The sequence below is a fragment of the Auxenochlorella protothecoides genome, assembly GCF_000733215.1.
Source record: "Auxenochlorella protothecoides strain 0710 unplaced genomic scaffold scaffold17, whole genome shotgun sequence".
NCBI lineage: Eukaryota > Viridiplantae > Chlorophyta > Trebouxiophyceae > Chlorellales > Chlorellaceae > Auxenochlorella > Auxenochlorella protothecoides.
In genome coordinates, this window is record NW_011934486.1 from 80,051 (window position 1) to 104,888 (window position 24,838).

The window sequence follows — 24,838 nt, forward strand, 5'->3', positions numbered from 1 at the left end:
TGGCGCTGGCGCCCGCGCTGGGCGGCGGCGCCCTGGCGGCGCTCTGCTCCGTCACGTCGCGCGCGGTCACGCGCGCCGCCGCCGCCGCACGGCCCGCGCTCTTCGCCGCCGGCTGCGCGCTGTGGCTGGCGGCGCTGGAGGAGGCGCCGGGTGCGCGCCAGGCCGGCCTGCTCGGGGTCCTGTGCTTGGGGGCCGGGGCCTCTGATGGAACCTGCGGCGCCAGAGACAACGAGAAGGCGAGCCCTGACGCCACCGCCCTGGACGCGCTGGCGGCGACGCTGGGCGCCGGGGGTGAGCTGCCGGCCGAGCCCCGCGCCCAGCTCATGCGCGTCGCGGCGGCGGCGTGCTCGGCGCGCGGGCGCTGGCCGGCGCCCTGGCGGCGGCTGCGCGCCGTGATGGCGCTGCCTCGCCTGGCCCTGGAGGTGCTGAGGGATCCGGCCTCGCCCCCGGGCCTGCTGGCTTCCGCGCTCGTTCTGCTGGCGGTGGAGGGCGGGCGGGGGCAGACAGAGACAGGGGCGCCCGGGCAAGGTGAAGGGCTCGGTGGGATGGGGTGGGAGGTGCGGGAGCTACTCCTGTCTACGATGGGAGGAGGGAGGACAACGTCAGGGTTGAAGGCTGCCTGCTGAGGCCCCATGCGCCACCCCAAATCGTCGTCGACAACCCCACCTCCACCGGACAAGCTCACCACAGGCGCCTCGAGCGAGGCCGACTGGCGGGCCCCGGTGGCGCAGCTGCGCGATCGACCCCGCCCTCCTTCCCTCCATCCTCCGCACCGTGCTTGGGCCCGGACCGGGGGCGGCCTCGGCCCGGCCCCCTGAAGCGGGCGGGGCGCGCGACGACGGCACAGAAGCGGCCGCCAGGGGCCTCGTCGCCGCGCTGCGCGGAATCTACGCCGCCGACGCGCCCCTGGCCGAGTGCGCGGCAGCCGACGGCTCCCTGCTCCACACGCTCCTGAGCGGGCCGGAGGCCTCCGGCGCCGAGGCGCTGCTGCGCGAGGCGGTGCCGTCCAGCACGGCGCGCGCGGCGCGCGAGGGCCTCCTGCGCCGCGTGCGCCTGGACCCGGCGCTGCTGCGCCGGCGGCTGGGCGTGCTGGGCGCGCTGTGCCCGCGCCCGCTGCAGGCGCTGGAGGCAGCGCTGCGCGCACGCGGCGCGCGGGCTGAGCGCGGGGAGGCGCTGGAGACGCGCGCGCGCCCCGCGCTGCTCGACTGGCTGGCGGCCTGCGGCGGGGGCCTGGCCCCGGGGACGCGCCTGGCCGCGGCGCAGACCTGTTTCGAGCTGCTGAGGTATTCGGCGTCGGGCGAGGCGGGGGGCGGGGATGTGGAGGGTGCGGCCGCCCAGGCGCGTGCCGCGGGGCTGCTGGTCGGCGCGGGGACGGGGGAGGAGGAACGTGCTGGGTTCGCCGCAGAGGGCTCCTGGACGGGCACGGACGCTGGAGGCCTCGCGCTCGCTTGCGAGGAGGCGCTCGACGCCGTGCACGCGCTGCTGAGCGCTGCGCCTGCACCGGCGGGGGCACGCTCGTCGTGCTGCAGAGGACGGAGTCGGGGCCCGAGCCTGCCGCCACCCACGCGCCGGCCGCGAGCGCGTCGGGCGTGCTGGCCGTCGCCACGGCGGCGGCGCTCTGCCTGCTGAGGCGCCTGGGCGCGGCGGGGTGTGTCCCCGGCGCTCCTCCGCCTCCGGCCCGACTCCGGCGCCACGCGGGCGTCGAGTCGGCGTCCGGCCGCGCGCTGCGCCCGCTCCTGCGCCGCTGCTCGTTGCTGGCGGCCGCGCCGCGGCACGCCGAGGACGGCGAGGCCGCCGCGCTGCTGGCGCTGCTGGGCTGGGTCGTGGGCCGGGGCCTGGCGCCCGGCGCCTGGGCCGCGGCCGCCGCGGCCGACCTGGACCTGCGTGCGCTCATCTCGACGCTGCCGCGGCACGCGCCACGCGGCGCGCCCACCCTGGACCTGGTCCTGGCCTGCGCCGCCTTCGCCCCAGGCGCGGGCGTGGTGCTGGAGCTGGGTGGGGCCGAGGCCCTCCTGGGCCTGGCACGGCGCCTGGTGGAGGGCCCCGCGTTGGGTGCCGCGCCGCCGGATGTCGAGGTCTCGGGCCGGGATCTCGCCGCCGGCGGCGGGGGTTGCGCCTCCCGGCGGGGCAGGGGCATGGACCCTGACACCGCGGGCGCGTACGCGGGCGACGGGCGGCGCAGTGCCGCGCATGGGCTCCACTGCCAGGCGCTGGCCGCGCTGGCGGTGCTGGGCGAGGGGGGCCGGGGGCGGGGCGCGGCCGCCGCGCTGCAGGTCGCCGTGCTGAGCCACAAGCGCCTGCTGCTGGCCCTGGAGCCGCCGGAGGGCAGCGCGGAGCAGCCACTCACGCTGGCGGGTCTGCAGGTGGGTGAGGGGTTCGGGGGCCGAGGAGTGGGCATTCATGAATGGGGGACCTGGGCCCCCAGGGTGATCGCGGCAGGCTGGCCTGCTGGTGGCGCCGTGTGAGGGGTCTCGCAGCTCGTCGTCGTTGGAGGCTCGTCACTCCATTCGGCGGGCCGCACCTCGCGACCATCCGCGAGTGCCCTTGTCCTTCCACCTGAGGTGCGGCACAGCCGGCCTCGACCCCTCAAACCTGAATCTCCGTGCCACACACACACCCACATCGTCGCAGGAGGCCAGGGCCACGCTCTTCCTGGCCAGTGCGCTGCTGCGGCAGGAGGGGCACTGGCGCGCAGCGCTGCCCGGCGCACTGCCCGATCTGCGCGCCGCCAGCGCGCGCTTCCTTTCTTGGGCGGCCCAGCCCGACCCGGAGGTCGTCTGCGCGGCGCTGGACCCCTCGGAGCGCGCGGCCGCGGCCCGACCGCCGCCGCACGCGGTGGACGGGGGCTGGCACCGGGCGCTGGCGGCCGCCACGCCCGCGTCCGCCGGCAGCGCCTTCACCTGGCGGGTGGCGGAGGAGGTGTGGGCCTGCGTGGCGGCCGCGCTCGCTTTCCAGCTCGGATCGGCGCCCCAGGTTGACGAGCAGGAGGCGGCGGCGTTGGGGCCGCAGTGGGTCGACGCCGACGCCGCGCGGGAGCTGGCGGGCGGCGCGCTGGCGGCCGGGGCGCGCCTGCGCGACGCGGCGCCTGGCTCGGCCGAAGCGCTGAGCAGGCTGCGACACTGTGTGCGCGCCGCGGCCAGCGCCAAGGCGCTGCTGGGCCTGCTGGGCCGGGAGCTGGAGTCGGAGGAGGTCGCCAGGCTGGCTGGGCTGGTAGAGTTTTTAGACCGTACTTGACATCGTGCAGGTGGGCGGGCACCAGCATGGAATTGTACATGCCTGTACTTGCTGCTCATGGATTCCCACGTGAGGTTGACAGGCATGGCATGGTACCAAGGGACGTGTGCAGAGCTATGACAATTGACATCGACGAGCAAGGAAGATCACCTGGCCCTGGCATGGGATGCATTGCTGGAATGGGAGTGGCAACTGCTGCTGGGTCACTTCCAATGGTAGAGCAGTATTGCATACTCTCAGCCACGGCTCCTCCCTAACAGCCCAGCTCTTCAGAATCCCCATCCTCCCCACCAAACCCCTTGACACCCTGCCCTGGTCAGTGCTTCCTACAACATCAAGGTCCTGGAGACAGAGCAAGGGTCAGCCAGTGTGTGTGTCAATGGAGGCATCGCAGATGCTGCGAAGCCCCAGTGGGGCATGCTCTATGGGGAAAAGGAGTGCTGGAGATGCGCCACACGTGGACGTAAACACAAACACAGACTGCGCAAGGGGACCACGACGTGAGGCGGTGAAAGGTCTATCCAGGCATTGCGCCCACAATTTCTCGCTGGGTCCCTGTGAATCTAGCCTCCCCATGGGAGTCGGCCGCCCGGCCTCCAAGCGGCAACTCATCCGGGGCCGGCGGCGGCGTGCGCCTGGATGACGGCGTTGCGCACTCGCGCAGCGTTCACCAGGATGCGCCAGGCGGCCATGGCCGCGCCAAACCCAGAGTCTATGTTAACCACGGTGACGCCCGGGGCCGCGGAGTTGAGGGCGGCCAGCAGCGGGGTCACGCCGCCAAAGGCGGTGCCGTACCCGGCACTGGTGGGGAGTGCCACCTGCGATTTATGATGAGCGGCGAGACGAGGTGTGAGGTTGGCGGTGTTGCCTGGTGAAAGAGGCGCAGCGGGTGAAAGGGTGTGACTGCGGCATTTGAAGATCTGGTGTCGAAGTGGGACCATGTACCAACACGAACCGTCCATCGCCGGCTAGCATCCCTCCTCCTCTCGCGAATGCACGAGCAGCGAGACATTGCCACATCAAGACTCACCACGGGAACGTCCACGAGGCCAGCCACCACGGAGGCGATGCCGCCGTCCATGCCGGTGACGCACACCACGACGTCAGCAGCCTGCACGGCATCCAGATTCCGCACGATCCTGCAGGATAGGGATTGTTGGAGAGTGTGTGCACTTTAATGGTGCTGAGTGCTGAAGGCATGCATCCCAGCTTCAGACAGCGGAAGGTGTGAGGTAGGCCGAGATGTAGCCCACCCCTGCTCCGTTATCACTGCTCGCCCCCCGTCCCCTGTCCACCCGTTCTGCGCTACTCTGGCCTGGAAACGCCGTCTCCATGATGGGAGACGCATTTTCCTCTCCCACTGTCCGACCCCCTTCCACCTGATGGTTCCAATCCCCCTCCGCTACGCCCCCCCCTACTTCCCCTCCAAAACACAGAAACACACCTGTGCATGCCCATCACGCCCGACTCCGGCAGCTTGAAAGCATAGCAGCCCATGGCCTGGAGCACCAGGCGGCACTCCTCCACCACCTGCGGCGAGGCCGTCCCCGCGCAGATCAGGGCTACCGTCCCCGGCAGCTTCTTGGCGGGCCCCGTCTTCAGCGTCAGCATGTGCGCCGCCGGGCTGTGTAGTACGCGGTCGTCCATGCCCGTCACCGCGGCGGCGGCCTCGGGGCCGACGCGCGTCGCGGCGGCGATGCCCTGCTTTCCTGCTATGCGCTGCAGGCTGGCCAGCAGCTGGTTGGGCGTCTTACCCTCGCCCCACACCACCTCGGGGCAGGCGGAGAGGGCCAGGGCGGGCGGCGGGCGGGGGGGCCCCGGCCTCGCCACCACCGTCGCCGTGCTCGGAGGCAGCGGCCGCCGCCGGGCGGGTCACCGCGTCGAGCTGGACGGCGGCGTCGCTGGCGGACATGACCCCGGTGGCCACGCTCTGCAGCAGCTCCATGAGCGCAGGGCTGTGGCCCGCCTCGGGCGAGCCGTTGGCGACGTAGCCGTCGCCACCCACCGAGACTGGGCGAAGCGAGACGGAGGGGGGTTCTTGTTGAGATGGGATTTCAGACTCTTACATAGCAGAGAGAAAGAGAGTGATCATGTATGTGAGGTGAGGATCGTGAAATGCATGGCACCCCGAGACTGCCGGCAGGTGGGTCAGCATCCAGCCAGTCATGACCGGCTGGCCCAGGGGAGCTCTCGGTCCCGCCCGCATCCGCCACCCGGACGGGGGTCGACACTCACTGGCTCGTGGAGCGACGGCCCCACATCGCTTCGATCTCCTTGCTCGAACCCTGGGTGTTGTCTGGACCCGCGTGGAGGAGAGGCAGGGGCCTGCTGGTGCAAGAGCCGCGAGCATGGCTGAGTGGGTGGGTGGCAGCAAAAACCCAACAGGGGAGGGAGAGGATCAGCGCCGATCTGGGGCAGGACCAAAGCGTATCGATATTTCTTACTGTGCTCAGCACGTGTGCGGGAATGTTGAGACTGTTGCCACTGGCAATGCCCCTCCCATCAATCTGTTAAACTGGCAAGGGTCGACCTCATCGACATGGGTGAGCGATGCCTCCCGGGCGGGAAGCCAGCCAGGGCGCGACGATGTACATTGCTCCCTCCTCAGGTAAACTGCCATGATACTCTGCAAATTGTGAAAGCGTGCATTGGGTCCGATATTCTGTTAGACTGAATGCACATTGATTGCGGGTCCTGCAGGTGGATCACTGGCGCGCCGGCTGCCCACCTTCAGAGCAAGCGACTAGTTTCCTGCCCTCCCCAGCTTTCTCTAGCGAGGCAGGATGGCTCCTGTTGTAGAGAAGAAGGTCAAGGCTGAGAAAGCTTCATCAGATAAGAAGGTAGGCCGTCGGTGGTGATGCCAGTTCAGAGTCGAGGTGGGCCGAGCATGTGTCGCTCAATGCCCAGCACACTCCATGCCGCGTGTAGGAGAAGAAGGAGAAGAAGGAAAAGGTCTCGACCGAAGAGAAAACCTCCTCCAAGGTGAAGAGCTCCTCCAAGGAGAAGATCAGCAGCAGCAAGGACAAAGGTGAAGGATGATCTGGGGGGGGAGGGTTTCCTATTGGGATACCACTGTTGTCTGGCAATTGGTCTGCAGTCGTAACCCTGTCCCTCGGAGGCTTCTTTGTGAGCTTTGCGTCACCCTCCTTTGTCCACCAGGCGAGGTTGGCAAGGATGGGAAGCCCAGCAAGGACAAGAAGAAGGCCGAGAGCAAGTCCACAGCTGCCCCAGCCCCTGCCAAGCCCGTCTCCCGCCGGCCGCCGCCCCGCCAGATACCCGAGCCCAAGAAGGTGGTCAACTCCTACCTGGCCGACATGGACTTGCCGTCAAGCGAGTCGGAGTCCGACGAGGAGGGGCCCCGCAGGAGGGGCGTGGACGAGAACGACGCGGAGGATCGCCTCGAAGAGGCCGTGCGGGTGAGGGTGCGGTGTCACTGGGGTGTCATCAGTGCATCCCTGCAGGACTTGATGCTACCATTTTTGGTTGCATGGAATGCAGCAGAGGGGAGTGGGAGAAGAAGGAGTGGTTGGATGACTTCTCTGCAGCTGGCATTGAAGCTCCAGTGTGGGTGGCGTGCATGGTGCTTTCACCGAATGATGGCATGGCGCTGCCTGACCCCGGTGATCATCTGCCCATCATCCCCTGAAGCCATTCTCTCCTCCCCTCCATTGAATATCCCCCACAGCCGTCTGCCAAGGAGCAGCGCAAGCTGAACGACAAGGAGCGCAAGCAGCTGGAGAAGGCGGCCGCCGCCAAGGTCGCCGCGCTGCGGGACGACGACAATGTGTTCGATGTGGCTTTCGAGCAGCAGGGCGAGGGGGGCGAGGGCGTGCTGTCCGCCACCGACATCAAGGTGCACAACATGACAATCCGCGCCAAGGGCAAGGTCCTGTTGGAGAGTACTACGCTGACGGTGGCGGCGGGGCGGCGGTACGGCCTAGTGGGGCCGAACGGCAAGGGCAAGTCCACGCTGCTGCGCCTCATTGCGCGGCGGCAAGTCCCCGTGCCAGACAACCTGGATGTCCTCCTGGTGGAGCAGGAGGTGGGGTGCTGGGGTAGTATTGAGAAGTGAAAAGGGTGATTCTTTTGGGGGGAAGAAGGGTGCGAGGTGTCTGTCAGGCAATTTAGGGTATGGCTGGTTGTGCGAGGAAGTAAGCCTGACGATCCAGGTTCTCAGATCAGGCCTGCAATGCCCCTGCTGCTGCGCCCTTCTACAGCTCTGAACGTATCCTTGGTTTCCATGTTCCACGCTTTCATGCTTTCCTCCTCCGCCAGGTGGTGGGCACGGACCAGAGCGCGCTGGCCTCGGTGGTGGCGGCGGACGTGGAGCTCATGGCGCTGCGGGCCGAGGAGGCCGAGATCAACAGGTGGAAGGGGGAAATGGCAGTTGCGTGGGAGTGTGCGTTTGGTCTTGATGCAAGGCCTCTGGTCAGCCAGCTGCCATCGCATTGCACCGCCGCTGTGCCCCTGGAGGCTGGCCGCCACGGTGTGCACTCGCGTCACAGGCGCTGGCCAGCCCCTTCTTGTAAACAACCCCTCACCGCAACCGTCACACTCCTCCCGCCCCACCCAGCAAGCTGTCCGACATGGGCCTTGAAGAGGGCGCCGGGCCGGCGGCCAACGAGGCTGAGGACGGCACAGCGGCCGACCGCCTGAACGAGATCTACGAGCGCATGGCCGAGATCGGGGCCGCGTCGGCCGAGGCGCGCGCCAGCAAGATTCTGCACGGGCTGGGGTTCACCGAAGTGATGCAGCGCCGTGCCACCAACCTCTTCTCCGGCGGCTGGCGCATGCGCATCTCCCTGGCCCGCGCCCTCTACATCCAGCCCACCGTGCTCCTGCTGGACGAGCCCACCAACCACCTGGACCTACGCGCCGTGCTCTGGCTGGAGGCCTACCTGACCAGGCACGCGCTGTGCTGTGGGTTTGGTGGAGTGGCGCGGCAGAGCGGGGGGCTGCGGGTGCTGAGATCTTCCCTTGGCAATGGGAGCGATTGGTTCTGTGGCTGGTTGCCATGCTTTGCGAACTCGACCCCCTTCCCCACCCATCCCGTTTGGCATCACAAACAGATGGAAGAAGACGCTTATCGTGGTATCGCACGACCGCGACTTCCTCAACACGGTGACCACCGACATCATCCACCTGCACGACGAGCGCCTGCACTACTATCGCGGGAACTTTGCGCAGTTCGAGGAGATGTACGAGCAGCGGCGGCGGGAGGTGAACAAGGAGTTTGACAAGTACCAGAAGCAGATGAAGGCCGCCAAGCGCTCTGGTAGGGTTTGGAGGTTGTTGGTTGAGGTGTTCCTGCAATGTGAGAGGCTACTTATACCTTGAGCATGCCAGCCCTGTTGCTGGTACTGGCTCAGAGTTGTCAGACTCTCTTTAAACCCTCCTTCCATTCCCCCAACAACACAACGTACAGGTTCCAAGGCCAACGCGGACAAGGTGGCCAAGGAGGCCAAGAGCAAGGCCCAGCGCACGCAGCGCGGTAAGTACGAGGACGACAGCTCCAAGGCGGCCGACGCGCCGCGGCAGTGGAACGACTACACTGTGCACTTTGAGTTCCCGGAGCCCACAGAGCTGACCCCGCCGCTGCTGCAGCTCATTGATGCCAGGTGGGAGTGGTTACCGGTGCTGTGGGGTAGCCTGATTGGTGAGGGTGGACCTCCTTGCTGCTGAAGCGTCTGATCAGGCAGGCTTGCTTTTGTTTAGGGGGATGTGTAAATGCCAGATCTCGATCTCTGCCAAGTTCAGCCCCCTCACTACCTCACTCTCCCTTTTCAAAGCTTCAAATACCCTGGTCGCGAGGATTTCGGCATGCGGGACCTTAATGTGGGCATCGACATGGGTTCCCGCATCGCCATTGTGGGCCCCAACGGGGCGGGAAAGACCACCCTGATGAACCTCGTGGCAGGTGGGCAGGGGAGAATTGCTCGGGGGAAGGGAACAGCGACCAAACAAGTGGAACCTGCCTGCACAGCGAGTTTCCTTGGCTCATCTCAAACCCGCAATCTCAAATCCCGTTCGTTCACAAAACCTCCAGGCGACCTCCAACCGACGCACGGAGACCAGCGGCGAAATTTCAAGCTGCGGGTCGGGCGGTATGCGCAGCACTTTGTGGACGCGCTTTCCTTCGATGAGACACCCGTGGAGTACCTCCTCAACCGCTTCCCCGAGGCTGGTGCGAACTGGTGGCCTGGAACCCTTGGGTGATGGCTGTGATATCTCGAATGGAGACTGGGGATGGCAGAGCTTGTGGGAGATCATGGGCTGCAGGCACAGGCCCCTCTGCTCTATCCTACACCTGGCCGCTGAGCCTGGTTTGGCACGCACCCCAGTCTCATTCCTCCCCCTCTCTTTCCTCTCATATCCCAACCTTTCAGGCCTGCGGAGGGAGGACATGCGGGCACGGCTGGGGCGATTCGGCCTGTCGGGCCATCACCACCTCCAGCCCATCTGCAAGCTGTCGGGCGGGCAGAAGGCTCGCGTCGTCTTTGCAGCCATCTCGCTATCGGCGCCACACATCCTCCTGCTGGACGAGCCCACCAACCATCTTGACATGCAGGCACGTGGAAGTGGGGGGGGGAGGAAGGGGGATGGGGGTTATGTGTGTGTGTGTAGGTTCAAGGGTCGCCGAGCGCATGGCTCGGGGGATGTTTTTAGGGAGGCTTGAGGCTGGCCGTGATACAATACGTGCTGCTGACGGTCGATGCGCGCTCACAATGCCATGCCGATCCCACATTGCCCGCAGTCCATCGATGCGCTGGCAGAGGCGCTGGAGGCGTTCCAGGGCGGTGTTGTAATCATTAGTCATGACGCTCGGCTGCTGCAGAGCATCTGCGACGACACAGAACGCGCTGAGGTGGGTGGGGAGAGGGGCGGCAGGGATCGCGCTGTGGTGGGTGGGCCAGGCGCATTTGAGGCCTGCGACTGCGTCATCTCCGTCCACTTTCCTGCATCCCTCCACCCCCCCACTCCTATCACAGGTCTGGATTGTGGAGGATGGCACCGTCGAGCGGTACGACGGCGACTTTGAGGAGTACAAAGAGGAGCTCATCAAGGAGATCGCGGCGGACATGGACGAGGACGAGAAGGCAAAATAGTTGCTTGGAAGCGCGCGCAGGCGCGCATGGCCAGCCCCTCCCCCATTGGTGGCCTTGGTACTCAGCGCAGGGGTTGCAGAACGCTGTAGGGAGCAGCCAAAGCAGTGTCATATACCCCATCATCGGTCCAGGCAGCCCTGAAGAGGTCTTGCACACCCTGAATGAGGGCGTTTCGCAGATACGAGAGTTTTGGGTGTTCTGTGGTGAGAGAGCGCTCCGGACTGGAGAGGGGCCATTCCGGAAGTTTGAGAATCGTGCCCAATCGTAAGAGAAGGTGTCGTAAGGAACTTCCTTAATTACTCAAGCACCCGCTTCCCTATGCGTGATATCGTAGAATAATTCATCATGATCACGCTTTCACAATACAGGGCTTCCGCTGGCCGGGTGCAAGTCCCATGCCACCGCTCCAGGTACGTTGGCCATCCCCCACGCTTCCTCGAAGAGGCCCATACAGCAGCGCAATTACTCTTGCACGCGCCCTCATCCCCCTTTGCATTCCATATTTCATAGGCCTAGAGTGAGGACTTCGCCACGTCCCTTCGTCGCCGGCGACACCGCGCCGCGCAAGCCCCTCCTCGGGGTGCAGGCCACCAGGGAGCACGCTGAGCTGGAGAGCAGTACCGGACTGGTCCAGCAGACAACGGATGAGCAGACCCTGGAGCTGAAGAACGAAGGGTCCACTGAGAAGGAGAAGCAGGAGATTGCCTTCATCGATGACGACGGCAATCGCATCCCTGTCAGTGTTGGAGCGTGACCTGCATTGGTTCTGTGTGAGGGCGTGTGGAGGAGGGTTAAAATGCATCAGGCCTATGGTGTGCCTCCCACTGCATCCAGCCACCGAGCTCGCCTCCTGCTCCAGCAAAGGGAGGGTTCTGCTGCGCCTTGCACACCTCCGTGTCTGCCGCGCCTCCACACTTCCCGTCTTCCTGTTCGATGCAGGTGATGGCGGCCGACTACGGCTTCAGGTCGGGTTCTGGGAGGCTGTACCAGGATGGATACGGCTCCGTGCCCTCGTCGGCCACCGCGCTGGCGCTGGGCAACTTCAAGAAGGAGTTCATGGAGCTGCGCAAGTCCGTGCGTTTCAATGAGTACAAGGAGCTGTCGAGCACGATGGACCCCAACCCCCTCAGCAAGGTGCGCAGGCGGCCGACTGGAGGTATCGGGTGTTTGGGAGGTGGCATAGTCTCAAACTGCAGAGACAATTGGGCTCCATGCACATCGTACAGACTGGCCGATCAACACTCCAAGCTCCACAAGCTCATCAATCCTCCCTGTTCCTCCCCCAGGCCGCCCTGGTGGTGGGCTCTGCCCTCCAGAGCACGCTCACCAAGGCCGACAGCTGGCTGGAGGGGCGGGGCGTGCTGGGCAAGGTGGAGCAGGACACCGCCCGCGCCTCACTGACCCCGAAGGAGCGCAAGGTGCTGGAGAAGCTGCAGGCGCTGCGCCTGGATGATCGCCGGGTCATCGCCCGGGAGCACAAGCGGGAGAAGGAGGGGCGAGGCGTGAAGGCGCCCTGGCTCATCAAGGGCTCCTACGTTTTCCTGTGCTGGGTGCTGGACATCCTGTACGCCAACCGCCCCATCCAGGTGTGTGTTGGGGATGGTGGGAAGGAGGGGATCAGAGGGAGGGTCCTTCGTTTGGGGCAAGGAGGGGCTGGAGGGCTGGGCTCACGCCTGGCCTAAGTGGGACTGAGGGCTAGAGCGTCTTGCATGTCCGCAGAGGTCCACCCCCATCTGCATCCACACACACTCGAGCAGCCAGACCCCACTCCCCTGCTTCCAGCGCTTCTGGGTGCTGGAAACGGTGGCGCGCATGCCATACTTTGCCTACATCTCCATGCTCCACCTCTACGAGTCCCTGGGGTGGTGGAGGGCGGGGGCGGAGCTGCGCAGGGTGAGGCTCGGTTGATGGTGTTTGGAGGTTGTGGCAGGGTTTGGAAGGTGTGGATTGGTGCAGCAGTATGAGGTCTGATGCATTGCAAGACCCCCAGCGCTCTGGCTGAGATGTTGCACTGATGCCGACTGCACGTCATAGCACACTGCACGTCAGCAGTCCCAATGTGCCCTCCCCACTGGTAGATCCACTTTGCAGAGGAGTGGAACGAGCTGCACCACCTGCAAATCATGGAAACCCTGGGTGGCGACCACCTGTGGATCGATCGGTGTGTATGGGTGACATCAGAAAGGGTGGGACCTCGGGCATTCAATGCCCATGCAGCGTGTAGCAAACATGATGCTAGAATTTTGCCTGGAGCGATGTGACCCTGAATGCATCCCCCATCCCCCGACCACCTCTGCAGTTTCTTCGCCGAGCACGCCGCTGTTTTCTATTACTGGGTCATTATCCTCATGTTCTTTGCATCTCCCTCGGCTGCATACGTGTTCTCGGAGCTCGTGGAGGTGTGTTGTGTGCTGAGGGATAGGCTGTCTGTTCCCTTTGGATGAGAACAGATTGAGCATGAAGTGGTCGGGCCCTGTCTGCAAGAAAGGTATCCATGCAAGGGGCCCTCATTCTCTGAACTGGCCACTGGAGTTCCTTTCCCTTGCACACATTCCAGAATCATGCGGTGGACACTTACTCCGAGTTCCTAGAGGAGAACAAGGAGGTCCTGCAGGGCATTCCTCCACCCCTCGTGGCAGTCACGTACTACAAGTCGGGTGAGAGCCAGGGCTGTGGCGCAAAAGCCGCTGGGTCCTGGCGCCCGCTCTGCCTTCCTTCCCCTTTTGATCTCAATTCCTAAGGGAGGGGCACCCAGCTTGACTCATAAGCTTCATTCTCCCTCATTGCCATGCCCCATTCCCAGGTGACCTGTACCTCTTTGACGCCCTGCACACGGAGTGGGAGTCGGGATCCATTCGACGCCCAGAGTGCAAGTGAGCAACAGGGTTGTTGGTCCTTGTCACCAGGGTATTAGTTGTGCTGCCGTCCTGCAAATGTCACGACGCACGGTCAGGGGGGATTTGGTCATGTTGGGCCCATCGGATCTATGATTAAGATGAGGTTCCAACAACCCGTAACACGCTTTCCACTCCCCCTCTTCTGTAGCAACCTGTATGATGTGTTTGTCAACATTCGGGATGATGAGTTGGAGCACGTCGCGACGATGAAGGCCTGTGCCGAGAACACCATCAAGCCCAAGATGGATGTGAGCGGGGAGGCGGAGGGGGGGGGATGGGGAACAACACCAAAGTGGTGCTGTCGATGGGGGGAAGATCGGGCAGGTCTCACAGTCCAGGGCCCCAGGGGGTTGCTGTCAATCGTCGCTGCATACCCACAGAGCAGCCGCTCAGGGTGCTTGTGACCAGCATGTGCCACGTGGCCTCCCTTTCCTTACTCGTGTCCAGGGTCCCAAGGGTCTGGAGGAGGCCAAAGACCAGGTAACGAAGCTCGGCACCAGCAACGTGAACAACAAGGAGGCACAGGAAGTGATTTAAAGGAGGAATGCAGCGAACCAGCGAACGCGCTGATGAGCAGCACAGGGGTGATTGATGCATGTATTCGCTCGACCTCCTTATGCCTTGAGCGTCTGGGCACTTGAGTTGCGTGCAGGCTTGAGTGATTGTTTCGGCTTCCCAAGACAAAGCTTATTCTTTCACAACACCCCACCTGAGTAGACAGAGTCCTTGGCTTTTACTTTTGTACGGTTATGTTGACAACAGAAGAAGCAAGCTGTAACGAGGATCATGTACAAAGGGATTACGTACTTGCGTCGAGTCGCCAGCTGGCCTGGCTCCTTGATTATTCCTGGGCGGCAGGGGCCGACGGCTCGTTGGCTTCCTCTTCCTCGTCAAACTCATCCACCCCCTTGGTGTCTGTGACATCGGTCCCTGGCGCAGAGAAGGAGTTTATCAGCTCCATGATGTCGCTGTAGTCTCTTCGCAGTGCCTCGTCCACGGGGGTTTCGTCGCGCCTGTATGAAAAGGGAGTTGGTGGAGAGGTGGGCACCAGGAGCCAAGATCGGAGTACGCAGTACACTGCCACGGCACCGTATCCTTCACACATCCTCGTACCCGTTGATGGCGCTGGGCGACGCGCCGGCCTCGAGGAGGAGCCGAACCGCATCCACCTGATGATTCATCGCCGCCCAGTGCAGGGCAGTGTTCCCTTCACTGTTTGCTGCCGCCACATTCTGTGACGGGACGATGCTGTGAGGGATCATGCCTGAGGCAGTGCACCGACGCGCATAGCATTGTGCTGCATGCTCATGGCATGTCCTTGCTTCATGTCCCTCTTACCGCGCCATCTTTAACAAGGAGCTTGATGATGTTGGTATGCCCATTTGCAGCCGCCATGTGGAGGGCTGTGTTTGTGGAGGGGCCTCAGTGAGTGTTACCATGGTATATAATACATGATCCTGTGATGGAGAGACAAAATCACTCAGTCACCTGTGCTGCCTGTGGGACCAGGACCGTCAACATCTGCACCCTCATCCAGAGCGTGTGCGACGTCATCTTCGTCCCCATAGCGTGCGCCGTCCAGGAGGAGCTCTGTCGCGGCTTCCTTGTCCATAGCGAGCGGTTTTGATATGGAGGCGAGGCGAGAACACTCTCCGACGAGGAGAGCCCCTGAGGCGACCACCGAGGCAGATTACAACATATCTTCAATGGGATTCGATTCAAAATTACAAATTGTATGCAGTAGGCTTTCCCAACAGAAATCTTCGCATGAAGCGTGCACTGCGCACAGAGAGCAGTGGAGGGCGCGAGGACCATGCAGAATTCGCGCCCAGCGAGATGTCGGAGCCATGCACCAAGAAACTTCAAGAGCCGATACATGCAGGGTGAAAATTGATAAAACTTATTGTCATTCGGTGTAAGGACGTACCATTATCTTCCCTCGCGTCCCATACGCTTCGAGCTCATACTCAGGGCCTCTGCTCAAGCCACCATGAACAGTACTTTGGCCGTCTCGGGGGGACCCCTTTCCCCAGGAACATGGCACGCCCGATGTTCGACGCAATGTCGGAGATGTCGCTCAAGGTACCCTCTTGAAACTTGCATGACTGCTAGATTTGGGGACAGAACCTTACCATGGACATCATGGATCGGCTCACCGTGCACAGGATCATGATGGCATCATCGTCGGACCGGCAGGACAAGAGCTCTGCCCCCAGCTCCCCACCCTTGAAGACATCCTCGCCGCCCCCTCCACTTCCCGATGAAGAAGGCCCTCCTGTGAATGACCTCTCCAACATCCCACGCCGCAACATACTGCTATCAATGCTGGCAGGCACTGTGGCATGGTGGTGGCTTCTCAACCGTGAGCAAGCTCGTGGGGGTCAGGCACGATGTGTATTGCACTGAATGTGGCGCATCACCCCTGATGCTGATACTCAAAGCTCAGGCTGGGATCTGGTCCATGCATGCATGCCATTGACCATTGGTGGGTGTCATTCTCCTTGTTTCCTCCTTGTTCCCAGGTGATGGTCCCAGGACGTCTACCGCAAGGTATCGCAGCAGGACAGTGCTGCAGGCAGAGCAGGGCGGCAGCTTGATGCTGGTGAGTCAGGATGAGGAGGAGGACTGTATCTGTAACGAGTGGTTTTGGCAATGTGTTCCTCCGCATTTGCTAGCCATAAGTATGTCAATCCGTTGTTGTGTGGAGTCGTTGCACAAAGGCATACTCTCAGTGGTGAGAGAACATCTATATTGGCAATGAGGTGCTTGCTCATCTTGGCTGTCTGGAAGCAATCTATGAACAAATCTTGCTGACTCTAATCTCCTGGCCACGCAGACTCACAGCTTCTTCTGTTACACTGCACTATGACAGGAGTATCATGGGGACAAAGTGCCAGAGGGCATTGTGATTGAGAATACCCAACTGGAGCAAAGATCAAGGAGCAAGAGACGGCGAATTCACACATTCCAGGTTAGCACCTCATGTTGCAGCAGTTCTTTCTCCTTAGCATGGTGGTAGAAGAGTGAGTGGCTTCTTTTGAATCTGTGTGCTATGGAAATGTTGAAATACAGATTGTGTTACAGGCCTGCCATTCTTCTGTAGATAGCAGAGTGTGCTACGTTAACATCATAACATCTCCAATGCAGGCTCAAACATTGCCTGCAGGAGAAGGATAGACCGTGCCATGGCACTGCAAGGCGTGCTTCACCTTCCCACTCTCCTGCAAATGGGTGAAATGCAAGTGCACCTGCCGTCTCCCTGCAATCCTGGCAAGTTCCTGCCTGGCCACTTGCATCCTGTGCCATTTATGCTGCTCCCTGGAACACAGATTGAGCGGGCGTACCCCCCTCCTTTATCTGTATTGTGTTGCTTACAAGGGCTGTCCTGATTCTCCAGTCTTGCGTTGCATCAGTGGTTAGAGCAGTAATGTACAAGTGCTGTTCAACGATACAAGAAAATCAGGCGCCAGCCGGCAGCAGGACGCTCAGGCCAATTCTGACTGAAATCCAGCTGCCCAGGGAAGAGCAAAGCGTCACAGCAAATCCCAGGAGGTCCTTCGCTCTCATGGCAGCCTGGCTCCAGTGCTACTGCAACCAGGGACTGCCCCTGATAACACAGGCCCTCAGGGCTGCATGCTGTACTTGGACCGCACCACCTCTATGCTGCGCGTCCCAAGCGGCCTCACGTCCGACATGTCGGCATTGCGGATGAAGTCGGCCCACACGCCGGGCAGGAGGTCGGCCAGGTGTGCGGAATCCAGCCCAGCCTCAATGGCGTGCTGGGGGTGGTTCATGGATGGGAGTACATGCTGATATCTAAATGCTGAAAGGCACAGGGTCGTGGCCTGGTGTGCACCTTCGGTCAGCAGCCTGCACACTCAGCACTGCAAGCCGTGCTATGCATAATGAAAGGCACACAGGAAGTCACTGCCCCCAAACGAAGCACACTGCCAGCCCCGGCACTCCTAAAGCGCCCCCTACCTGCAGCCCGATGACCTCCGCCAGCAGGCGCTGGGTGTCGGTGGCGGCGGCCTTCAGCCGCGGCTTCAGGGCCGTGACAAAGCGCCGGGCATCGGCATGGCCAAACCACAGGTGGGTGGAGATGCCGGTGACGTCGTCCTGCATCAGCGTCAGCACACCTGCTCGTGGGCAGGAGAGGGAGAACATTGTGGGGGAGGGAAAGATGCGAACCTCAGTACAGTCGCGGGAAATGTTGCGCAAATTACGCTTGGGGTTCACTGGCAGCAGGCGGGAGGGACCATGCCTTCAGGCTATGGGATTCAAAGCCAGGAGATTCCTCAGGCTCCCTAGGGCGCCCAGGCTCCCCTTCACCCACCTCCCGAGTCTTCACCCACCTCCCAACTCCTCACCTACCTCCCAACTCTTCACCCACCTCCCAACTCTTCACCCACCTCCCAACCCTCCCCCCCCGCCCAATACCACCTACCCGCCAGCTTCCGCAGGAGGACGGATCGCAGCGCCTCGACCTCCTGCGCCAGGTCCGCGTCGGGCTTGGCGGAAACCGCCACGGCGCAGGCGCGCCCAAACAGGGCTGCGGCGGCAGGGGAATGGGTTCTTGGTGGTCTAAGGTGTCCCTTCCCCTTTCTGGCGACGTCGGCAGGCCCAGGGGCAGCCCTATGCTTTCGGTTCAAGGCTCATAGGTGTCCCCACCCCCCGTTCAACCCCTCCCATCACCCGCCCACTCCCACGCCTCACATTTGAGGAGGAAGCGGGGCTGGCGCAGCCCGTCCTCCGCGGCGATGTGCTGCAGCAGCCAGTTGGTGACGTGGCCCTCGTCCTCGGGGCGGTAGCAGAGCACGTTGCGCAGGAGCAGGGCGTCAAACTCCAGTACGCGGCGCCGGCCACAGGTCCAGGCCGCCACCTGCAGCAGCACCACCGCCTTGACCAGCCGGCGGTCGGAGATGTAGGTGGGCGGCTCCCGCTCCTCCTGATTTTTTGGTTGGGGGTGGATAGGTGGCGGTGGGCGACGGGTGGTCAGATGGGGACGAGATGGGTGGGGCGCTGGCGGGCTGCTCTGCGAGCCTGCCATGCTGGGGCATGGCAGGCATCAGGCGGCACTCAGGGGCCAGGGCCCGGGAGAGATTCAAAGCCGGCCGGGTGGGTCCAGTTCATGGCATCACCCCTCCTCCGTCACCTCTCTCATCACCCCTCCACACCCTGAACGCCCCCCCAGCAAAAGCACCTGCATGTGCTTGCGAAGGTCGGCGAGGAGCTGGAGCACGCGGCTGGGCACCTCCACCAGGGCCATGGCCTCGCCACGCAGTCCCGCCCAGGAGTCATCCACCAGGAGCGGGGCGGCTGTGTGCGTCTGGGAGCCGGGGCTGGCCAGCGCCGTTGCCTGCGGGACCTGTGGAGTGGCGGAGGCGGAGGGGGGTGGAGGAGTAGAGCTAGATCATGTGTTGTTCCTGGGGTCGCCGCCTCTGGCCAGCGCAGAGACTGCCGAGGGAAGCCCAGTGCCCCTGGACAACCCGATCTCACACTGAACCCCACCTGGGAACGCGGGGAGGAAAGCAGCTCCATGAGGCCGGCGGGGGAGACCTGGGCGACCTGCCGCCGCAGCAGGAAGCGGTCGTACAGCGCATCCAGTTCCTCGCTCTCCGGCAGCTCGTTGGAGGCGCCGACCTGCACGTTGGTGATAAAGTTGGTGGTTGTGAGGAAATAGTAGCTGGAGGATGGACCGGGTCTCGGACAGGCACAGCAAACATATGGGCAAGTATATCTGATGAGTATGTGATTCTAGAAAGAAACCCAGCATGCTGCCGGTGCAGCATGGCACACAATCAGGAGCACGTCCCCCCCTTTCAGACTCGTTAACCCACCAGGCATCGTAGGGGGACCTTCTCCCGCACGCTGCCGTTGTCAAACAGGCGCTCGTTGATGATGGTGAGCAGCGAGTTCAGGATGGCGGAGTTTGCCTTGAAGATCTCGTCCACAAACGCCACGCTGGCGCTTGGCAGGTACCTGGTGCGCAGGTGTGCATGGGCTGAATGGCATGAGCGATTGGCTGGGACATGGCATCTGGCATCCACCTCAAAGTGGAGGTGCGCAGCATCGCAAGCTGCACCACCCCACCCACCCCGTGGTCTTGCGCTTGTACTCGTCATGCTCCAGCGCCTTCATGGAGAGTGGCCCAAACAGCTCCTCCGGCACTGGAGGTGGATATGGTAGCGGGAGGATGTCCTGAGAAGGTCGTGGACTCAGACAGGGTGGGTATGTCATGCAGAGCCGATGCCCGGATGCAGGAAATGCTGGAGGTGTCACAGCCTCCTCCGCCCAGCCATGCCACCCTGGCATGCACCTAGGCACCAGGGTGCAGTTGCCAAACCCTTGATGGCCCAACCCACAGGAGCCCTCTCGTTGCGAAGGCAGTGGTTATTCAATCACTCAGGCATACTACCGATTGCTAAAAGCTAACTCACCCGAGAACCTGGTGAGCAGGCGCTCGAAGAAAGCACCGCGGTACAGCTGTGCCAGCCTGCGCCCAAGCTCCGACTTGGCCGTGCCCGGCGGGCCTATGAACAGGATGTGCTCCTGGGCCAGCGCGGCTAGCAGCAGCAGCCGCACCTCCGTGTCCCTCTCCACCAGGCCCCGCTGCAGCGCCTCGATGGCGGTCAGGAGCTGCGGGCGCAACTGGGGCCGGTCGTCGATGCCCTGGCTGGCGTGAGATGCGCGCTGCGCAGAGGCAAGCGCCTCCTCCTGGGCACGGGAGCAGGCGGCCGCGATGCTGGCCTTCAGCGCCTCCGTCTGCGGTTCAGTGGGTGAAAGAGATCGGTGCGATTGTGGCACCTTCATTCCCACGAGCGAGCTGAGGCCACATATGGGTAAGGCCAGTCAACATCTCGACCTCCTACCTGTGCGCTGGAGTAGGCAGCTGCCATCATCAGCTTTCGTCCGCAGCCTGCGTGAAGGGAAGTCCCTGTAATGCTGTAGTGTCAGGGCCAGGCGCGCATGAGTCGGAACCGACGGCACGCCTGCCATGCCGACCACCTCCCATTCCCAGCACAAACCTCGAGGTGTTCCATCTCGATACCAGGCGCCCATGGGCCGCTGCATAGGCCAAGCATGCCGCTGCATGCCGCCCTGGCACGGAGCTGGCGGTCCACGGAAGGGCCTCTGCGCCGAGCTCGCGCAGGTGAGTCTTGCCGTCGACATTCAGAATCTGCGATACATCAGTGTATATGGCCAGTATTGTGAAGCGAGCCACAGAACGCTACCCAGCACAAGGTGAGGATCCCCCTGCCCAGATCTCGCGCCCCCACCCGTTGGGCAGACAACAGGAAGGACTTGGAGTGCATGCTCAATAACCACTACACAGCCTTGATCTCTGGGGCACGGCCACGCAAGATCTTCAAGATATACACTCAGCATTACAGTGCTCTGCAGACAAGTTGAAGCCCGCAGTGAGGGGCATGACAAGTTTTGGATGCCACCCTGCAGACCTCTCACTTTCATGTGCAGCCACTATCGTTGTGAGCAGGCGCCATGCAATTATTCAATGGATGACAAGTTTTATGTTTTTACGATTGCTGTGCATTTGTGGTTGTTTGGCACCCTCTCCAACAAGGCAGGTTGGGATCATTCCAAGAGCTGTCCCGGCACCTCCTTCCTTAGTCATCGCCACCGCCGAGCTGACTTGACATGCACGCTACCTTCCCGGCCCCTCGCGGGCGACATCCTGCAGTCTGCCTTGTTGAAGTGACGACACACACGAGAATTTGTAATTCATTGCCGTGCGACTAGAAGCTTGGTGCTTCTCCACTTTTTTGTACAGCAGTCGGTCTCCTCCACTGATATGTGCCGCCCCTCCGCTCGCATCCTGGTCCTATAACTCCCATTGCTGTCGCATGCGATTCCACCCTTGTAGCGGGTCACGCTGAAGGACCCAGAGCCATTCGCCAGCCTGCCGGCCGTCCGTACTGGGCGTGCCATGGGCAAGGCTGCCCTCGTCCCCAGCCCCGTCCCCATGGGGGGCAAGGCCTGGCTACACGGGGTGAGTTCATGCTTTTGGATTGCAATGGCGTCCATCCGACGCCTGAGAATCTCCCCCCGTCCGCTCCGCCAGGCCGTGGACCCGGTGCCAACCACCTTCCACCCCACCCCCAGGACCCCCACCAGCGATACCGCTTCCTGCGAGTGCTGGGCACGGGCCACTTCGCGGCCGTGTACCTGTGCAGCCACCTGGGCACGGGGGAGCTGGTGGCCATCAAGGCCCTGGACAAGCACCACCCAGAGTTTGAGCGGCACACGGCGTTGGAGGAGGTTCGCGTGCTGGCGGCGGTCCAGGACCACCACAACGTGGTCACCCTGTACGAGGTGTGGGAGGACGCGTCCTACATCTTCCTGGTCCAGGAGGCCTGCCTGGGGGGCGAGCTCTTCGACCTGGTGGTCCAGAACAAGGCCTTCAGCGAGCAGGACGCGGCCAAGACCATCGCCGCGGTCTTGAGCATGGTCAGCCACTGCCATGCGCGCGGCATCCTGTGCAGAGGTGTGTGTGTGGTGGGGGGGGGTCCCTCTAGAGAGCAAGGGTACAAGGACTTGCGCGGCGCGGAGTGTGTATAGTTCATGCCCTGGTCTTGCCTGGACGTGGTGCCGGGGAGTGAGACCCCTGCTGCGCCGCCGCTGGCCACCGCTGCTGCGCAGGCCTGGCTCTGGAGGGTACAAGCAATGCTCCCCCCTCATGCTCCTCCCCTCCACACCCCTCATCCCCAGACCTGAAGCCCGAGAACTGGCTGCTCAAGCGCTCGGAGAGCAGTGTGCATCCTGAGAACCTGAGGGCCGTGGACTTTGGGCTGTCCACCTTCCACCACCCCACCGCGCCGTGCACGGAGCGCGTGGGCAGCTCCTACTACGTGGCCCCGGAGGTGCTGCAGGTGCGCACATGGGTGGGTGTCAGGAAGGGGCGGGTGCAGATCGCTTGTGGGCGCCCCTGCGCCGCTGTCCTCGTTCTGCTCCAGGCCTGTCTGCGATCGCGGGCGTGGGGTGGCCACTTGCCAAGGTCGGCAGTGGTACCCGCGCTGCGACCCGCCAGCCCCAGCCCCGCTGCACAGCTGCAGCCTTGTGCGTTCTGGCGCACGCCCTTCTGTCCTGCAGCTGCCGCTTGAAGGCCGATCTCCCCACCCCGAGTGCTGTCCGCTCCTCACGGCACGTCAGAGCCCCCTTCCCCCCTTTCACCCCTTAAAGTACACACCATCTCAACCCTCCTCACCCCCTCTCCTCCATCCGCCCCGACCATCCTCACAGGGCTCCTACTCCTGGCCCGCAGACCTGTGGTCCGTCGGCGTCATGGCCTACGTCCTGCTCTCCGGCTTCCCCCCCTTCTGGGGCTCCTCCGACCCCGTCATCTACCACCGCATCCTGCACGACGACCTGGACTTTGGCTACGAGCCCTGGCAGGCGGTCAGTGCCACGGCCAAGGACTTTGTGGCCTCCCTGCTCCGCCGCGACCCGGCGCGGCGCGCGACGCTGGCCGACGCGCGAGCCCACCCCTGGATCGCCGACGCCCCCGCCCTGCCCTCCGCCCCGCTCCTGCCGGAGGTGCTGGACCGCATCAGCGCCTTCACGCGTCAGACCCGCCTGCACAAGCTGCTGCTGACGGTGGCGGCGCGGCACCTGGGCGGCGCCGCGCTGGGCGCGCTGCGTGACGTCTTCAAGACTTTGGACACCGACGGCGACGGCCTGATCGGGCTGGGCGACCTGACGGCCGCGCTGCGCGCCGCGGGCGTGGACCTGGCCGCGGCGGAGGTTGCGGGCCTGGTGGACTCGCTGGACGGCGCGTTCGACGGCCGCATCGCGGTGGACGAGTTCCTGGCCGCCGCGCTGGACCAGCGCAAGGTGCTGTCGGCCAAGGCGGTGAACGCGGTGTTTGCGGCGCTGGACCGCGACGGCGACGGCCTGGTGGGGGTGGAGGAGCTGGCATTCGTATTAGAAGAGTGCCGCGTGGAGGTGGACCCCGAGGCGCTGCGGCGCATGATGCGCGGCGAGGGCGCGCTGGACCGCTCCGGCATGGTCTCCGCCGCCTCCTTCCAGAACCTGCTGCTGGGCGGGGAGGCGGGGGAGGCCGCCGCGCCGCTGGCCATTGAGGCCTACCTCCGCGACGTGCGCCGCTTCGCCGCCGCCTCGGCCTTCAAGAAGCTGGCCATGCTGGTCATCGCGCGCCAGCTGGACGCGGCGGAGGTGGGCGCGCTGCGCGACCTCTTCGCCTCCCTGGACCCCTGCGGCTCGGGGGTGCTCACGCTGCGCCAGCTCCGCGCCGCGCTGGGTGGTCGCGTGGCCGACCCCGACCTCGCCGCCGCGCTGGAGGTGCTGGACCTGAAGCGACGCGGCACCCACGTCGACTTTGACGAGTTCCTGGCCGCGGCGCTGGAGGAGCAGCAGCTGGTGACGGAGACCAAGATGCGCGCCGCCTTCGACTACTTTGACAAGGACGCGCGCGGCGTCATCACCCCGGACCAGCTGGGATCGGTGCTGCGTGACGTGGGCATGCAGCACGGCGACGTGCAGGGCCTGCTGGCCAGCGCGGGCGGCGGGAAGGCGCGGCAGCCCTCCACGCTGACCTACCAGGACTTCCGACGTGTGGTCCTGGACCAGGCCCCCAACATCCTCACCGTGAGCTGCGGGGGGTGTTTTGGGGGGAGGAGCTTCGAAACAGTGGCGTGGTGAAGTGTGGGGACAGGGTGAGGAGGAGGAGCTCGGAGGGGGAGGTTTCTGAGGCGAGGCGACGGGGCGGGGGGCGTGGGGCCGCACGGTCATGCCGCACGGCGTGCACCTCTGTCAAGGCGCCAGGCTGGGCACCTGTGTCCAGACATGGCCCTGTCCACACGCCATGCCCTGCATACCGACACCTCCCCTCCCTCCCCCCTCCAATCCAAACCATTGCAAGCAGTGCTGCAGTCCGCGGTCGTCGCTGGACGAGGGGCGGCCCGAGGGCCAGGCCAGCTCCGGGTCGGGGCCGGAGGGCACCCCCGGGTCCCCCATCCGGGAGCTGGCGGGCATGATCGATGAGGCCTGGGAGCCGCGGCTGGACACGCCCCTGGACCTGCCGTGCAGCCCCCTGCACGGCCGCCGCGGCGAGGCCGCGCTGGGCTCCGTGGCCGGCAGCGCCAGCTTCTCGGAGTGGGTGGCCACCGGCAGCGCCGCCTTCCGCCACCGCGACACCGCCCCCGCCCCAGCGCCGGGTGCGGCCAGGAAGGACACGCTGCTGTCCGGCATGCCGCACGGCGCTCAGGCCTCGCCCCCGCCCAGGGGCCGCGCCGCGGAGGCGCGGTCGCCGGAGGCGCGGGGCGCCAAGCCCACCGTGCTCCAGTCCATGCTGCAGAAGCTGGTGAGGGGATCATCGCGCACGCCGCGGCGCGGTGGCGTGGACCGCACCTCCACCATCAGCTCTGCCAGCGACGGCAGCACGGCCGCCTACTTGGCGGGCGACTGAGAGAGGAGGGGCCTGGTTCGAGGGGCTGGGTCGGACCGGCGGGGCATTTTCCCCCTTGAGAACCCGCCCCATGAGGGGCAAAAAGTACTGCAAACTTGAGAGTCAGTTCACTGACGCAAGCGTGGCTCAAAAGGCATGTCTGGAGGTGGACTAGC

At 64.0% G+C, this 24,838-nt stretch overlaps 8 protein-coding genes across 8 annotated transcripts in view; 4 read left to right on the plus strand and 4 right to left on the minus strand.

Moving 5' to 3' along the window:
- Window positions 1–3,234, plus strand: part of F751_1600 (hypothetical protein) — a gene marked incomplete at both ends in the record, with an annotated part of 8,947 nt that extends 5,713 nt beyond the window's left edge. Inside the window, 3 exons of the mRNA XM_011403975.1 lie at window positions 1,972–2,225; window positions 2,274–2,363; window positions 2,632–3,234. Coding sequence (XP_011402277.1) covers window positions 1,972–2,225; window positions 2,274–2,363; window positions 2,632–3,234 — 947 coding nt within the window. The remainder of the gene's footprint in view (window positions 1–1,971; window positions 2,226–2,273; window positions 2,364–2,631) is intronic.
- Window positions 603–764, minus strand: F751_1601 (hypothetical protein; the record flags this gene model as incomplete). Its single annotated transcript, XM_011403976.1, has 1 exon — window positions 603–764. One exon carries the CDS (start codon window positions 762–764, stop codon window positions 603–605), a length of 162 nt encoding a protein of 53 aa, XP_011402278.1.
- Window positions 3,235–3,842: 608 nt separating the features above from the next.
- Window positions 3,843–5,179, minus strand: F751_1602 (Uncharacterized protein; the record flags this gene model as incomplete). The annotated part of the gene is made up of 4 exons (XM_011403977.1): window positions 3,843–4,052; window positions 4,265–4,373; window positions 4,679–4,943; window positions 5,065–5,179. 4 exons carry the CDS (start codon window positions 5,177–5,179, stop codon window positions 3,843–3,845), a joined length of 699 nt encoding a protein of 232 aa, XP_011402279.1.
- A 1,743-nt stretch (window positions 5,180–6,922) lies between these two features.
- F751_1603 (ABC transporter F family member 4) lies at window positions 6,923–10,340 on the plus strand (the record flags this gene model as incomplete). The annotated part of the gene is made up of 10 exons (XM_011403978.1): window positions 6,923–7,276; window positions 7,510–7,601; window positions 7,808–8,158; window positions 8,304–8,509; window positions 8,660–8,852; window positions 9,024–9,151; window positions 9,281–9,418; window positions 9,621–9,844; window positions 9,989–10,099; window positions 10,224–10,340. Coding segments are annotated over 10 exons (1,914 nt in total), but the record flags the coding sequence as incomplete, so codon positions are not given.
- Window positions 10,341–11,282: 942 nt separating this feature from the next.
- F751_1604 (Ubiquinol oxidase 4, chloroplastic/chromoplastic) lies at window positions 11,283–13,641 on the plus strand (the record flags this gene model as incomplete). The annotated part of the gene is made up of 8 exons (XM_011403979.1): window positions 11,283–11,474; window positions 11,627–11,926; window positions 12,123–12,233; window positions 12,419–12,501; window positions 12,640–12,739; window positions 12,898–12,997; window positions 13,144–13,213; window positions 13,386–13,641. The coding sequence occupies 8 exons, from the start codon at window positions 11,283–11,285 to the stop codon at window positions 13,639–13,641; spliced, it is 1,212 nt and encodes a 403-aa protein (XP_011402281.1).
- Window positions 13,642–14,078: 437 nt separating this feature from the next.
- Window positions 14,079–14,849, minus strand: F751_1605 (GA-binding protein subunit beta-2; the record flags this gene model as incomplete). Its single annotated transcript, XM_011403980.1, has 4 exons — window positions 14,079–14,250; window positions 14,351–14,469; window positions 14,576–14,640; window positions 14,726–14,849. The coding sequence occupies 4 exons, from the start codon at window positions 14,847–14,849 to the stop codon at window positions 14,079–14,081; spliced, it is 480 nt and encodes a 159-aa protein (XP_011402282.1).
- Window positions 14,850–16,860: 2,011 nt separating this feature from the next.
- F751_1606 (ATPase RavA) lies at window positions 16,861–20,139 on the minus strand (the record flags this gene model as incomplete). Its single annotated transcript, XM_011403981.1, has 10 exons — window positions 16,861–17,016; window positions 17,219–17,376; window positions 17,685–17,789; window positions 17,954–18,185; window positions 18,441–18,605; window positions 18,749–18,880; window positions 19,078–19,219; window positions 19,335–19,407; window positions 19,678–20,002; window positions 20,110–20,139. 10 exons carry the CDS (start codon window positions 20,137–20,139, stop codon window positions 16,861–16,863), a joined length of 1,518 nt encoding a protein of 505 aa, XP_011402283.1.
- A 1,046-nt stretch (window positions 20,140–21,185) lies between these two features.
- On the plus strand, window positions 21,186–24,683 carry F751_1607 (Calcium-dependent protein kinase 11; the record flags this gene model as incomplete). The annotated part of the gene is made up of 5 exons (XM_011403982.1): window positions 21,186–21,248; window positions 21,362–21,743; window positions 21,968–22,128; window positions 22,499–23,863; window positions 24,141–24,683. The coding sequence occupies 5 exons, from the start codon at window positions 21,186–21,188 to the stop codon at window positions 24,681–24,683; spliced, it is 2,514 nt and encodes an 837-aa protein (XP_011402284.1).
- Window positions 24,684–24,838: the final 155 nt, after the last annotated feature.